We start from the raw sequence: 17172 nt of genomic DNA on the forward strand, positions 1-17172 counted from the left end.
TTTAGGTGGTAGAGTGATGTAGACTTTATGTTCTTATTTTCTACATTGAGTATTTATTAGTATTATGATTAAAGAAATAAATCAATTCTTGAAAAATAATTTGGTGTGAACTAGGAAGAAATGGCTTGTGGGGGAATTTTATTTATCATTTTATTACCTAGAATGTATCCACAGAAGTAACAGCTAAGACCCTACTGGCTAGATATATCTAGTTATATACAGTAGTTACACCTGACTTTAAGAAATCGTGGGCCTTTTGTTTATCTTCAGTAATTAGTTCTATAGACTTGTGCACATAGACTTTGTTTCAAAGACTGTTCTGAGTGATTTGCTACAAATGACACTGTTCACAATTTTGCTCCTTTTCTCGCTTCAGAGAGAATAATACTTCAAATGGATAACAGTGATTTCTGGAAGTTTTATTTCACTTTACTGGTCTGTTCCCTCAGAAGACATTGAGTAAATATTTTTACCTATCCCTTTGCCTCCAAATTAAGTAAATTTAGCAGGGCAGTTGAAATGAAGAACTGTTTCAATATACTTTGAATCTATAATCTGTCCAATAAAGAAATCCATTTTTGTTTTATTTCCTAAACCAAATTGTTTTATTGATGTGTAATTAATTTATTAAATCCACCAACTATATATTATCAACGAAGTGCCAGCTACCATTGTCAGCTTTTAGGCCAATCAAAGAACAAAACAGATAAAAAATCCTGCCCATGTGGAGTTTATTACGTTGTAGTGGAGGGGGCAGGAAATAAACAGTGAACGTAATTAGCAAATAAAAGGTGATAAGTGATGGAAAAAGAACAAATACTAAGCTACATAGAGGGGGGTCAGGAGTAATGGATGGTGGTTGGGGGTGGGTTGTAATTTTCAAGAGGCTGATCAGGTTCTGCTTCATTGAGAAGGTGACAGACATCTGAGGACAGATTTGAAGGTCAAGGAGTTAGCTCTATGTGGGAAGAGTTTTCTGGCCGGGGGGAACAGCGGGTGCAAAGACCCCAAGTCAGGAGCATACCTGATGTGTTGGAAGAATGGGGGAGATTAGAATGGTTGGAGCAGACCAAGTAAAGGGGTCAGAGAGGTTGTAATGGGGGACAAGATTATGCAGGGTCTTGGTAGGCTGATGCATAAGGAATTTGGTGTTTATTCTGAATCAAGTGAAGGACATTGCAGTTTTGAACACAGGAGTGATACTATAGGGCAACCGGTTAGGTCGCTTTTAAAATTAAAATTTTTAAGTTTAAAATTAAGATTCACTCCTTAATAGAGGAGATGACATTTAAACTGGCCCTGGAGGGTAAGAAAGAATTTGCTAAGTGAAGAAGGTAGAGATTTGCTTTGGCAGGCTTAATTTAACAATATTTCACATCACCATACTTAAGAAAATAAATGTACTTTTAAACCAAAGTCATACATGTTACTTGATTTAAGGTTAAAAGTATAATAATGTCATATAAAGAACTTATTCCTTTATGACCTCTTATATCTGTTTAACCATGCTCGTTTTAAAAATTGATGTTCTAGTTTAATAAAATTTAAGGAGTTCCTATAATCCAAGAGACATTTCCTTTTCACTCAAAAATCCAATTAGTCTATTAAGAGTTTCTTTTGAAAGTAAATGATTGCCATTTGCCTTTCTGCCATAAAACTGTAAATTTAATTGAACCATCTTGTGTTTCTTATTATTAACTAAGATTCATTTATATACTTTTTTATTTAAAAGGCTCTACACTCAGTTGTAGGAAATACAAAGAAGACAGTTTCTGCCCTTAAGGTACTTAAGATCTGGTAGGGGAGATAAGACATTATGCAAATGGTATAGTAAAAGAAAATGTGAGTTCATTGAATGGGAGTCCTACAACATCCTCCTCTCTTCCTTTATAAAAATTCTCTACCTATTTGACCTGGTCAGGCCATCTTCAAATCCAGTCTCCTCAGTTGAACTTCAACTATTGAACCATACTTATATTTTCTTCTCTAAATCCCTGTATCAAGTTTGAACCACCAACTTATTACCTGGGAACTCTACATACTGTATGTCATATCTTTTGGTACTGTTGTACAAGTTTGTAAATTGGTTGAGAGCAAGGACTCTGCTAGGTACCTTTTTCCTTATTATGCAGTCATAGTATAGATATCTAGTAGTTAATTGGTAACCAAATATAGGGTAGCGTGGAATATAGTTTTAACTATAAATGTATTTCACTTAATGTTGTTTCTGAAAAGTTTTACTTGAAACGTTGACTGTAAAGTAACTTTTCGAAAGGGATGTTCTTTTTCTCAGTCGATTCTTAAAATGAAAATAAAGATTTAATCCGAGTTTAGGTAAAGATTCAGTAAAAACTATGTTTAAGAGAGTAGTAACATTTTCTCTTGAAGGAAGTATTTTTTGCTTTATCAACTCTGAATTATAAATAGTGTTTATAACAAATTCATCTAAAAAAATCTGACATATGTAAAAGTGCCTGATCATCATTAAAATAATGGTTTTGATTTTGTGGTTATCTCCAATAATCATTTTTATTCCTGAACAGTGTTAAATATTTTTTAAAAATTTGATATTTTGAGAATTTTGTAAATTTTGTATGCAGGGAATTAAAGTACGTCTTGGTAATGCAGCACTGTCAACATTTGTGTTACATGTCATCACTTACTTTCTTATAAAACAGACAATAAGTGAGATGTCATTCATTGATCCTTAGTGTTTGGATAAGATCATTTGAGTTCTCGTTTGGCAGAACAGTTGATGCCTGTGGTTTTGTGTGATCTTTGCTCCAAATCAGTTTGGAGCCAAAGCACAGGAGGATGTCTTTCACCAGGCCATTTCTATGCATAAGGAAAAATGTATCAGGGTTTATTAGAAACTTATTGAATCACTGTTATTATATAACTAGTTTAAGCCTAAATATGCTAATTAACAACTTTCAACATTTGTCTTAGATATTGCAGATGTTGAAATAGATTGTATCATAGGACTTGTATGCTGTTAACAGCAAGAGATGTACTCTATCAGAATATAAAATGATTGATGTAGTAACAGAACATATAAGCATAATGTAATTATTCCTTGAATTATTATTGCTTTAGAACCTGCAAAGTATTCTTCTACGTATCTCCTCACCAGTCCCCAAGATTTTCCTTTTTGCTTGCAAATGTAGTGTAAGCCAAACATTTATTGTATGTGAATAAAATAATAAGCACTGAGATTCTTTATGATACGTCTGAGATATTCGTATTTCATCAACTTTAGGGCATAATTGTAGGCTCTAAACCTAGGTTAAATAGTACTTTGTACATATATTTAATTTTCTTTGGGACTAAATTTAAGTGAGAAACCAGTGTTTATTCTGTCCAATGTAGATGGCAGTCACAGTCAGAAAGAAAGCCTTGTAGTTAAAGATAATCTACAGGTGAATAATGTGGCTGCAGATCAGTCAACATGTATTTATTGAGTGCCTTCTTTGTCTATAATTATTGGTATAGAAAATAAGTACAGTAGTAGTTTAGATGGAAAAGAACATTTTGGGCTGGAGTCAGCATCTCAGGCTTTGGGACAGAAGATAAATTTCAGTCATGTCTTGAAAGATGGTTGAAATGGGTGAGGTGAAAAAAGAGAGCTCTAGGTTTTAGAAAAGGAATCATTATGCAGGTCTTTGGCAAGATCCCCAGTTTAATTATTTTTTTAAAATAATGCAACAGATTATTCCTCTGTCTTCATTTGTTGCAGAGTTTTTAAAAACATCATTCAGTGTGTCATATTTAGAGTGTTCACGAATTGCTGGTTGATGAAAAGTAAAAATCACTGGATCCAGTTTTAACTGCTTTTGTAAGAAAACCTATCTCATAGGGGCCTTTGAAACAAATAATGTCATATAAAGTGATTCTGGTTTTTAAAAAGCACTAGCCAGAGAGTATAGAAGTCTGAGTTTTAATCCTAGCTTCATGCCTTACTTTGTGACTTCAGACAGGTCGTTTAACTGAATTTACTTGTTTGTAAAGTGAAGATAATAGTGCCTGACTTATTTCAGGTGAAATAATGGGCTCTTATGGACTACTTTGAAGACTTTTAACTAGGAGCCGTATACCTTAGAAAGCATCTTTATTTTTACCAACATATGAGAAACTGAAATATGTGAATTCATAAAAGAGGATGATTAAGAAAATTAATTTCTGAATTATACTTATTTCCCCCCCTTTTCTTGGTAGCGGATACTTTGTTTTCAAGGAAGCTGAATGGAAAATACAGGCTTGAGCGACTGGTTCCCACTGCAGTGTATCAGCACATGAAAATGCATAAAAGAATTCTTGGACACTTGTCGTCTGTGTACTGTGTAACTTTTGATCGAACTGGCAGACGGATATTTACTGTAAGTAGTTTGTTTTTTTTTTTTTGCGGTACTCGGGCCTCTCACTGTTGGGGCCTCTCCCGCCGCGGAGCACAGGCTCTGGACGCGCAGGCTCAGCAGCCATGGCTCATGGGCCCAGCCACTCTGTGGCATGTGGGATCCTCCCGGACCGGGGCACGAACCCGTGTCCCCTGCATCAGCAGGCGGACTCCCAACCACTGTGCCACCAGGGAAGCCCACTGTAAGTAGTTTTTAAAGTATTATCTTAATTCATATATGGAATTGCAGAAACATTGCTTAAAGTTGAACTTAGAAATAAAACCTTTGTTTTTTCTTTTAATGAAAAACCAGAAATTCAGGTAAATTAGCTTACTGTAACAGAAGGTTTTACTTAAGGTTGGACTTCAAGTTTGGAACATTCTTGAAAGACATGTTGTAGCACAGTTACAGTTATATTATGGTCCTCGTGGATAAGTGTAATTTCCAACATTATATGAAATAATGCAGTGTGACCTTTTTAAAAATGTCATACAGTAGTTTTAATTCTAAACCAAGGACATTTCACCCAAAGTGTGTTAAGCAAATTAGGGGACTCTGAGAAATTTCCCTTAAAGCAGTGATAGAAAAAATTCTGGTTAAAAAAAAAAAAAAAAAAAATTCTGAGCATATGTAACATTTTCTCCTTTTACCTTTTACCCTTAGCACCTCATTCTTCAATGTATCTCATGTGTTCAGTCTCTTAGGTTTGTTTGTTACTGTTTCTTTTATTAACAGAGAAAACAGAGCTTTTCAGCTTTAAGGGAGAAAATTCCTTTTGGAAATATTTCAATTTATTTTTAGGTGCCTTAACTATTATATCCACTAAGGGTAATACTTACTACACTATTATGGTTGTACTTACCATTAAATACTACTTATATTAAATACTCTGCTGAAGGTATACACTCATTCACAGGATTCCTAATTTTAAATGGGAAATGGAAGTTAACATGGAAATTCTATCTCTGTCTTCGAAGAGAGCAGCTGCGAATTTTATACAGTCACAACAATTATAGATTCCTCTTTTAAGTAAATATGCTTGTAAACTGAGATTTATTTATGTCTACTTTCTCTCCTTTACCCGTTCACCCAGTCCTCTATAAAACAGCTAAATGGCAGGGTGTGGGAAAGGATTTCCATACATATCTTTTCCCCGGTTCTAGAATCCACTTCAGACGTTTGCAGATTATTTCCTGCATTAGTATTCTCCCTTTCACCTTCTCTTTTATCTCTGCTGTTCTCTGTGAAGCAGAATAAAACTGAAATTTAAAAAATTTTCTGATGGGTGATTGTTTTTAGAGTGGGGAATAGTTATCCCTGTATTGGCTAAAGTCCTTCATATACCTGCAACAGTAATTTGCTCTCAGATGGTAATGGAAAATTACTTACAGCCTTTTTGAGTTCAGTATATTATCATTTAAATTTAGCTCTCAAAACATAAAGTAATTTTGGCATTTCTAATGTTCAAAAGGATTCTTTCAAAAATAATAATAAATTGGAAGAATGAGAAAGACACATTACATTGTGTTTATACTTCATTTTGGTGAGTATTAAGTTATGCCGTTGCACTGAGATTATAAAAAATATATAACTTCTTACTTAATTTTTGATGTCTGTAAAGTACCTTGTGGGAATTCTTTCTTTGAAAATGAGAGGAATGGTAAGCATTTGATTGTCGTACTTTATGAAGCACTGTGTATGTGTTGATTTGAATTAGACACATAATCTCCTACAACTTTTTGAGGGAAAAAATGCAGTGAGACAATACACTGTTGCTGGCTCATGAATTTAGTAGAGTAATAGGCATAGAGTTGGGTGAGCACTCTGAACCAGGGGTTAGTAAACTACTGCTTGTGGGTCAAATCCAGCTTGCCACCTTTTTTTTGTAAATAAAATTTTATTCAAACACAGGCACGCTCAGTGGTTGCTTTTGTACCACAACAGCAGAGTTGAGTAGTTACGACAGAGACTGTATGGCCTGCAAAACCTAAGATAATTGTTATCTGGTCCTTACAGAAAAAAATTGCAGCCCTTGTTCTAGATAGTTAATTCCTACTTTTAAGAGCATTGAATGATATGTGAAGAGGGAAGCAATTTTCTGATTGTTTTCCTTTAGTTGAAGATACATAAATAAAGGCAGAAAATTATCACTGTACTATTTTATGTGGTCTTATCAAGAGTCTAAAAATGTTGATGTTTTATGTATGTGATATAATCTGCTAATTGTGCCAAACTTATATTCTCATTTGTAATTTTTTACTGGTGATTTGCAGTTACAAATTCCAAAATGTTGCCTTGTGACAAGAAATGCAAAGATATGAGATCACTGTTACTTAAAATTTCTTTGTATTTTTATGATTATCACCTCGAGTTAGAGTACATATGTGTTTACTATTCATGTTATTTTATTCCACTGGGAACACATTAGCCACTAACTAATGCTTTGAAAACCAGTCTTGAAAACTGATAGGATAAGACTTTAGGATAGTAGATTATGACTGAACAATGAAAGATTCCTGTGAGAGAGTGACACACTGTTGTTATTTATTGGAATAACAATTCAGTAATGGACAGCTCAATATTTCCTTTTTATGTATTCAGTATCTGAAGACATTATACAATTATTATTAAGTCCTAGTGTTAGATATATTTGAAAGCTTTTTCCAAGGGACTCATTCCAAGGGACTTTTGAGTCCTTTCTGGGTAGGCACAGCTAGAGGCAGTATAGTCCTGTGGTTAACAGCATCAGCTCTGGCATTAGGGGGCTTTTAGTTCAACTCACAGCTTTACCACTTCCTAGCAGTGCAGCTTACAAAGATTACCTCACCCTTTTAATCTACAGTGTTCTCAGCTGTTAAAAAAAGAAGGGAAATAGATAATAGTAGTACCAATCCCACTGGATTTTTGTGGGATTGCATGAAATGATGCATGCAGTTAGTATAGAACAAGATATACAGGAAGCAGTTACTAAGTTTCACTTGCTGCTTTTAATTTTATAGATGCATTTAAATGAATTTGTTCCACTTTATTTTCTTACCTAACTAAAATCTTATTTATAAATGCTGTACAAGATTGAAATCATTGTGATTGATAAGTGAAATTCTGTGTTAGGAAAAATTTCCAGTATTTTGTAGTAGAATATTTTAGTAATGGACATTTCCCAGTAGAATAATGAGAAGAACCCAGGGAGGAAGGTAGCATAATTAGCAAGTCAGACTACTCCCTAATTCTCTCTCTTTCTTAGTTTTCTAAAATTTTTTTACTTGATTTCAGAATCATTGCGTCAAATAATATTTGCCAAAGAAAAGCAGAGTTAATGAATTCTCTCAGTAGTAAGCCATTCACTCATAAAAGTATGTTGAGGACCATACAAAAAGATTTCCCCTCTTTTTTCAGAAACATAAAATGTACCTCTTCAGATTAAGGCAAAAGAGCATAAACTGGTTATATAAATTCAGTAATTTATAAAGACTGAGTTTATGCACTCCTTTAATGAACTTCAGTCTTTTAGGAGGCGGACTGTTCTAAAAGCTTAGGATATAGAAATGACAGACATAGTATCTGCCACTGGAGAGTTCACAGAGAGTCAACACACAATATTGATACAATGTGATAAGCTTGCTAGAGGCAGCACAAGATGCTGGGGTGTACTATAGGAGAGAGGTACCTAATTCAGTGTGTGGTAGGAGATGGTAAGAGAAAATTCCTAGAGAAGTGACACCTCAACTGAGCTAGGTATTCCAGAGTTAGGGAAAGGCATTTACAGTCATTGGGAGAACGTTAACATGCAATTGTGTATTATTGGACATGGCAAAGAATAAATATGGACCACTGCTAAGCAAGAGCTAGAGATGTTGTTGGAGGACAAAATCATTAAGTTTCTTTTGTGACATGAAGGGATGTCTTTCCTGAGGGCATGGAGCAAAAGTGATGGATTTAGACAGAGGAGTGAGCAGAATTTCTCTTTTTAATGATCTCTTTGGCATTATCGTAGAGGATGGATTGAAACTAAGTCTTTATACGGAGGTATTGGTGAAAAGGTTGTAGCAGTGATCCATGAAAGATTCACAGTGGAAGTAGGGATGGAATTAACAGATTAAAAATAGAATCTCTAGGATTTAAAAGGTTCGTTTGAATGTAGGGAGGAATTGAGAGGGAATAGTATGGAATGACATGTTTTTTAACTTGTGTGACTGGTTAGAAAGTCGTGTCACTTAATGTGGTAAGGATTTAAGTGGAGAAGTTTGTGAAGGTTGGGACATGTTGAATTTGAGATACTTATATAGATTGCTAAATAGAAATGCTCAACAGGTTGTGAGAGCTCAGGAGAGAGATCTAGGCTAGAAGATTGAACTGGGGAATCGTTGAATATGGAAATTGATTTTTTTACCTCATATGTGTAATGTACAAAGGCTGAAACTTCAACTTTAAAGCAAACTAAAGAAGAGGAGAGGAGTCAATAATTAAGACTGAGAAAGAGCTGCCTAAGAGGCCGGGAGAAAAATAGAAAAAGAAGTGGTGTCTTAAAAGCCAAAGGATTAGTATTTCACGAAAGGTAGAAAAACCTAAAGTAAAATTAGAACTGAAAGGCATCTTTTGGATTTGGCAAGGCTATTAATGAACTTAAGAAAAAATGTTTTATTTTAGTTTTAGGGGTAGAAGTGAGATTGCAATGCACTGCACAAAGGAAGGTTTGGGAATTGAAGAATTAGAGACGGTATAGATTAATCTTTCAAAACTTGACAACTAAAAAATATAGGCAATTTTCTGAATGTGGTGTATTACCACTGAACATACTTTTATTGTATTGTATTGTCCTCTGTGTTGCAGTGAATTTGTTTAGACGTCTGTCTCTATTAAGTTGTGAGCTTCCTAACAACAAAGCCTTTTCCTTAAACATTTTTAGGTCTGCAGTGCTTTACAGAGTATCTGGTGCATACAGTAGGCAAACAACAAAAAGATGAATGAATGAACCAGTCAGTTAGAGATACAGAAGTGAATAATGTCCTTTCTTGTAAGAAACTTCTGTTAGGGAAGATATATACAAAAATGTCTGTAAGACAAATTCCCTTCTTCTACTGTGCTTCATTTACACTGGTCTTTTTCTGTGTTTCAAACTCACAAAGCCGATTTATGGCCTAGAGCCTTTGTACTGGCTATTCCCTTTGCCTGGAATTGTCTTCTCCAAAATATTCCTGTGGCTGATTCCTTTTTTAGCAGTTCTGTTCAAACACTGCTTTCTTAGCGACTTTTCCCTGACTACCTTCCTTCCTCATATTCCATCATTGTCTATCACATTACCTTACTATATTTTTCTTATAATATCTGTCACTGTGTGAAACTTATTTTTTTAAATGAGCTTTTATTGTATTTTCTTATTAATAAGCTCCATGAGGACGGATAGGACCTTGACTGAGTTGTTTATGACCACTGATTAAAGTAGGCATCCGTGGGTTATACTGATGTAAATAAGTAAATAAATAAGTGAGAAAGAAGGGAAAACTCCTATTTACAGTGGAATGCCAACTGATAATTGTAGAAAGAATGGTGGTTTGGCGACTGTCATAGTGGTGGTTGATTCATTTGTGTGTCATTGCGGGAGGCTAAGACTGGTAGATGCTGGTTTGAAGATCTTACCGTAATCTTCTATATGTTCCCCCAAGATACCAAGTTAATTAATTAAAAGGGGAAAAAGTGCAACTTTCCAGGGGAGAAACGTGGGAAACATTAACAAGACAAAGTTATTAACTTTACTAGTGGTGGGATGGGTTGACATTGTGTATCCTCTGAAGTGGTACACTGAGGAAAACACAGCATCTTGTCTGTGGGATTCCTACTAAGACAGTATGATCTGGGTCTGGTCATTAATGAACATTAGACAGACTGAGGTTCCGGGTCATCCTATAGATGTAAGGTCTGTATTCTTTATGAACTTCTGAAGACATGAAACACAGAGAAAGCCTCAGGGAAATACTCCAGATTGAAGAGACTTAAGTGACAATACAACTAAAATTTAACATGTTGCTGTATGGGGTCCTAGGCCAAAAAGGAAAAGGGAACATTATCGGGATAGTTGACAGAATTTGAATGGGGCCTGTGGATTGGATGGCAGTTTTATCAATATTGATTTCCCAACTTAGGTAGACGTGTGTCTTTGTTTTAGAGGAAGGCACACTGGGATATTTAGAAGTGACGGGGCGTCAGGTCTGCAGCCTACTATTAATTGGTGCAGAAAAAGACTAATGGGGGTGTGTGTGTGTGTGTGTGTGTGTGTGTGTGTGTGTGTGTGTGTGTGTGTGTTATATGGAGAGAAAGGAAAGAAAGGTGGTGATGGAGCTGATGCAGTGGATTGTTAATAGTTGATGAATCTGAGTGATGGAAGACATTGGTACTGCTCTTGAAACTTTTGTAAGTTTGAAATGCAAAATTACTTTTTAAAAGTATGTGGGAGGTAGCGTAGGGATGATACTGTATATTCAGTAAGTTTGGTAGTAATGGAAAGGAGAGCTAGAGTACAGTAATTTATAGGAAGGTAAATTTTTGAAAAACTGGGTCAAAGGTAAGGAACTAGGAGCACAGATATAAGAGGAGGTACTTGATGTACAGTGGTCTTTATGGAGGGTAGGTAAATGAAGAAATAGATACAGAGCAGTCTATTTGGACTGCTTAGAAAGATAGATAATTAGGGTTACAATGAACAGATTCTGCTTTTCAAAGTGAAATATTTTACCTGATAAGAGTCTTGGTTAGGGAGTGGGACTGGGTTCTAGAGATGGGTGATCAAACCTGGTGATAAGGAAAGAGTGATGAATGGGGGAAAAGGATTGCTGATTAACCTTAGCCTTCCAAACAAACAGGAGTTATGAATTTGCAGCATTGCAGATTTAGTGTCCTTGTCTTCTTTTCCATAATGGTACTTGGCATCTGGGAGCAGGATAAGAGCAAGTGATGATTACATTGATACAGGGTTAGTCATTGGTGGTTTAGGTGGACAAGGGAGTGAGAAAATTTGGTGTGTTGAAATGATTGACACTGAAGTTTAGGGTAATTTGTAAGGGAAATGAAATAGGGGTCTGATAGATGGGTAAGAAAGAAAATCAATAGCCTCTTTTCAAAAAAAACTAACTAAAAAAACTAACTAAATTTAAATTACAAGCACTTTTAGCTGCCTGAATAGGCTACTTTTTAGCTTGAAAAGAAAATGACATTATAGTATGCATAACCATATACACGGTGTTTTAACATTTAATTCTGTTTGTTCTAATGACATCAAGAGGTGAAATCTGACTCATAAGCTGTGCAGCAGTAGCAAGAAATGAGAATTCTCTTTGTTGGTTCTGCCAAGGACTGCCAAGTTCTCCAAGACACTATAAGATTAAAAATCACCTAATTTATCTTTATGTCAAAGTAGTAATCTTTGGTTGATCTCTTCAATTGATGCTTCTCTTTTAGCAGGGAAAGGTTTACAGATCTACTTTTTAATTTTAAGGTCGTCTGAGCAGAATCAACCTGCTGTACTGTTTCCAAATGTGTGCGGTTTTCTGCTCACAGATGTCCACAATTCTTTGTCACTTACTGTTCCATCCTGTAAAGTAGTTTTCTTCATCATTGAATGGTTCACATAGTTATTACCTCTAATCTTCTAGCTTTAGTTTAAATAAATAAATACATATATACATAAATAGTTCAATTAAGCTCTTTAAAACTTGTCTTCCAGAAACTTTAAATTTGACCTTAGGTTCTGCTTTAGTTTTTACATAGAATTTAAGTGATTGAAGAAGGCCCTGTGTCTGAAGTTGTTTCATAAAATTTTCATATCAATAGGTAGGACATTTTTTGTAGATTTTAAGGAGCATTTTAATACCCAAGCGCATGACAAAGTAGAAAGCCACATCACAGAGACCTGTCGAACTTCCTTTTCCTTTACCAGAATACCAAAAGCAAATGTGTACAATACATTTATTGCCTGGGCTTAACTATAGAGAATGTCAGCGTTTGTTTTTATTTATCTGAAATTTGCCTCTCACACTTTTTATTTTGAAGAAACTTTGAGTTTCCAAAAGGGATTCACAAAATAGGAACCTCTTTTAGATAGACATAAAATGAGAATTACCTGCAGTGTAAGAGATCTAGTTGTACGCTGGAAGGGTCATTAGTGCCAACAGTCTACTTAAAAGTATTAAAGAAATAATGATTTCAGAGTAAATGTCTGATTCCGTTTCCTTCCTCTTGTCCTAAGCTACAGAGTATGTTGACAGTTTTAAAGGCACTTGCCTTAATCATTTTGTGTGTGTGGCTTTAGGTGTGGCTGTGGAATAAGAAAATTTATAGGGTACTTTAAATTCGTAAGTTTAGGCAAATCTAAATTTTGTTTAAGTTCCACCCTTTATCAAGCCTTTTCACAAATAATATCTACATTGTTGTTTATTCAGGATAGAGATAAGGTGCTCTTTCAGCTTTCTTGGCTTTATCTTTGCATTGATGAGATGTCTTGACATTTAAGAGAAAGCAATGTAAATTTGGTATATCTCATTTGTTTGGGGATTTATGTAAGCCAAAGCTACTTGTTCTTTTTGTTATCTTTATACTAGGTTTGATGTAAACAGACAAATGATAACATTAATGAGTACTCTTTCATGGTAATTATGACAATTTTACATTATTGAAAAGTGACATTAATGATCCACTACTGTCTTGTATTTGCTTGGCATTGACCACTAGCTTAATATTATAATTTGATTAAAAAATGAATTCCATAAAAGCATCTTCAATTTTCACCAGTTCGTGTATTTCTTAAAACTTATCGTGGTTAAAATATTATAGTGACTATGCCTTGTCTGCTTAAAATTCTTCAGTAGCTTCCTCACCAGGTTAAATTCAAACTCCCTAACAGGCATTTAAAACCCCTTCCTTCTATTACCTTCCTCAGATAAAACCTTTCCAGCTTAATTTTTGTTTCTAGTTTCCCACTTACACTCCGTACTCCCAACTTTTCTCACCTTGCCAAATTCCCAGTCCTAGCAGCAACATCTAGATGTTACTGAAAATAAATGAATACTTCATTTTCCCCTAGGCATTAGAACTTTGCTTAAAAAACTTGTCAGTTGAGATATTTTTCTAAAATCATGCTATCTAATTTTAGCAGGAAGTTCACTGTTGCTTCCAGGTTTTTTCCCTTTTTCTTATTGCTCTTAAAATTCCACCACATGTCCAAACTTTGCTCACCTTTTTTTGGTTCCTTCTTTGTTTCCCCCTTCTCCACTTGAAGGAAATAATCTTCAGATATTTATCTTACTTGCTAAGGTTAGAATCATCTAATTTCTTTGCTGCTTGCTTTAAAATTGCTATCTCCACCATACCTCTTCCCCCTTCGTGAAGCCTAGGAGTCTATGTGTCCCTCCTACCAAGGCTGACCCCTGTGCCTGTGTTGTCCATCTCTTTCTTTTCACCATTTAAATAACACTACTTTTGCTTTAATGTCCATACTGTCTTTAAAGTTTTGATTGAAAACTTATAATGTCCTACTCTTCGGTTTATTATTGACTTTACTAACATTTGAGGTAGGCTTCTGGGAAGAAAGATCATTTGTTCAAATTCTCTGCATTTTGGTCTTTTAAAAAGAGTAGTTTTATCAAAGTTTAGTTCATCCTTCCACATTCAACTTAAACACATTTATGGTGCTTTAAAAAATGTTTTCCCAGTAAATTTGATTTTTCTTCTTGTCTGCAGTCCTTTTCAAACAATTATTTATGTGTACTTGTATTTCTGATAGTCATTTTAAAAGAACTTAGTTGAATTTTGTCAAATCATATTTAGTTTCACATTTCCATAAAAACAGATGAATGATCACAAGTAATGAATGATGAAATAGAAGTTGCCTGAGGATGCTTTAGGGTTTGGTTTGAAATTCTGCCAGGAGTTCTGTGAGCAGGGATAAGGGTTGGGGACAGTATACTACTTTATATCATAAAAGAGGATAGTGAAGAGAGTGAAAGTACGATGAAAAATTTCTCTCCTGCAATTTAATGGAAGAAAAGAAAGGTTAGTTGGGATACTACACACTAGGGGGAATTGTGTACAGTGGGTTTTTTTAAAACAAAAGTTTTGGTTTTGTGGGGGTTTTTTAGTACTTGTCTAAATAAAGCAGAATTATAAAGTAATATTAAATTAGTGAACTTAATAAACTCAATAAGAATATAGTGGAGCTTTTTGTTCAATTTTAATTAGTGAAAAGTCACTGGAAGCTGAGTTTAGATAACAGGTTGCCCCTGTCCTTTTCATTGAAAGCTGGCATTTTGGTCAAAAAGATGTGTGGGTTTTGTTTGTTTGTTTTTTCTGTTAACATGGAAAATATGTGATACACCTTCCATAGTAGAATATACAGCAGACTCTTAATTCAGATACATAAGAAATAATGAGATGACATGATTTTACTCTTTTCATATATTCTGCCTGTATTAGCATGCTTAAAATTTTATTTTTGTTGTGAATGTAGGTCAGAGGCAAATATTGCCTTAGTTTTTAGAAGGTAAGCAAATGAGGTGAATAAATTGACTTAATTTGTGGAATTTAGAGAAATTGAGGGTTGAATGAATGTTTTAAAGCCTTTTTTGGTTGTCCAACGAGTGCCTAGTGCACTTCTTTCTACAATGCCAGGTGGTATTGTAGACCAGCTTTCTGGAAATCACAGTCTACACACAGCCTCCTTCTTCATTTCCCACAGTTGGCAGGGATGTAATCCTCATCCTTTTTGTTCCCCCAAATACCTATTGTAGCCATCTCTTCTGATCCTTCTCTTCTATAATAACAATATTACCATTCTCTCCTGCCTGTACTATTTTAACGACTTTCATTTGGCCTCCTACTTTCTTGCCTAATCCATACTGATGCCAGGATGATCTTTGGAAAACAAATCTGATCCTGATATTCACCGGCTTGATCACCTTAAGTGATCCCCATTACATACCATACGCCTTCATATCCCATAAAAGGGCCTGCACAGTTCTTCCCTGACTTCATCCTCTCGCCTTCACCTCACACTTTGTTAACTTACAGACTACTTGCAGTTCCCTGAACTTCTCACATTTTCATGCCTTTGATCATACTTTTCTCTCTAGTTGCCATCTGGAGTATTTGTTCTTTTTAAAATAATAAGAATATTATTAAAGTAAGAATAAGAATACTACCAGCAACAAAAGCAGTAATAGTAGATAGTCCACATATATATAAAAATATGTATATATATAGCTTTTACTCTATGCCAGGCGCTCCGCCTTCATTTACTCATTTCTTTTTTGCGACAACCCTATGAGAGGTAGGTGTAGATTAGAAGAATGAGGCAAAGAAGGTACATGTAATTCTTCCGAGGTCAAACGTGTAGAAAGTGGTTGCACCAGGTCCCATTCTCTCACTTAATGGAATTCTAGATACGGTTGGATTTACTTCTGCCTTTTTACTAATAGTTTCTATTTGTGCCATCTCTTTTTTGTTCTTCTGCTTCTCTTTTACTGACTTGTGTTAGAGAGACATTTTTGTTTTGTTTGTTTGTTTTTGCGGTACGTGGGCCTCTCACTGTTGTGGCCTCTCCCGTTGCGGAGCACAGGCTCCGGACGCGCAGGCCCAGCGGCCATGGCTCACGGGCCCAGCCGCTCCGTGGCATGTGGGATCTTCCCGGACCGGGGCACGAACCCGTGTCCCCTGCATCGGCAGGCGGACTCTCAACCACTGTGCCACCAGGGAAGCCCAGAGAGACATTTTTGATGTAACTTTAAATTCTCTTATTGATCTTTTAACCATTTTTTTTCTTGACCTCTAGAGTCTGTGCTCTTAAGCTACTACATTGTATTGACTGTCCAAGCATCACTGCTTCTGGATTCCTTTCCAGATTCTACCTCTCCACGTTTGAGGAAAAACAGACTGCTCTCCTTTTAGATCTCTACTGATTAACAGTATAGGACTTAGGACATGTTATTGCATTTATATTCTTCTGCCTTGCTTCATAAGGACAGGAATACTACGTCTTTATTCATCACCCTTGAATCTCCAGTGTTTGGCACATATTTAATCGCAAGGCAAATGGATAAATGAATGCATGAATCACTGAATTTTAAAAAGGAACCTTGGAGATCATCCAATTTAACTTCCTTATTTTATAGATGAAGAGCTTGAGATTAAGTGAACGTGATGGGAATACCAGATTTTAATGTGAATAATTCACCAAAGTTAAGTTTTATTACTAGTCTTCCGTGGTTGGTAACCCATTTAATTTGCTTCAAAGGTCAGTCAGAAGAACTGGTTTTATGGTTAATTGAGAGTGCTCTAGGTAGTGTTGGCAGAATGTGGTTTAAGGTACAGCATTTAACATATGCTGTTAATACTGTGTTTGTGATCGTTTATATGTTATGTCTGTCATCAGTATGAAGCGGATACTTCTCTGTGTCACTTGCGTTTGTAGATCCTCTAAGTACTTTCTAATATCAGATAAAATTGTGTGTATTTTTTAATAAATTAGATTGGAAGATTGTAAAGAATTCTAAACTACAATCTTTGCAATCTTTTGATAAATTTTGAATCTGGGGAATGGGTATATGAGGTTAACGGTAATATTCTCTACTTTTTGTATGTTTAAAACTTTTTAATAATAAAAACTAGGGGGAAATAGAGGTTGGTAAAAGAGTAAACTTTGAGCTATAGGATGAATAAGGAAAATTAGAGAACAAAAAAAATGTCTAAAAGGTCTTACTGCTGCTTTGGCTAAGTGAAATTGAAATGTTTATTT

The 17172-nt window shown here is 35.2% G+C and overlaps 1 protein-coding gene across 3 annotated transcripts in view; it reads left to right on the plus strand.

Moving 5' to 3' along the window:
• PHIP (pleckstrin homology domain interacting protein) overlaps positions 1 to 17172 on the plus strand; it is a 127153-nt gene that overhangs the window by 29961 nt on the left and 80020 nt on the right. For all 3 annotated transcript variants that reach the window (XM_067702731.1, XM_067702732.1, XM_067702733.1), the window contains exon 7: positions 4216 to 4376. In XM_067702731.1, coding sequence (XP_067558832.1) covers positions 4216 to 4376 — 161 coding nt within the window. The remainder of the gene's footprint in view (positions 1 to 4215; positions 4377 to 17172) is intronic.

This window comes from Pseudorca crassidens, chromosome 13, assembly GCF_039906515.1.
Source record: "Pseudorca crassidens isolate mPseCra1 chromosome 13, mPseCra1.hap1, whole genome shotgun sequence".
NCBI classification, from domain to species: Eukaryota; Metazoa; Chordata; class Mammalia; order Artiodactyla; family Delphinidae; genus Pseudorca; species Pseudorca crassidens.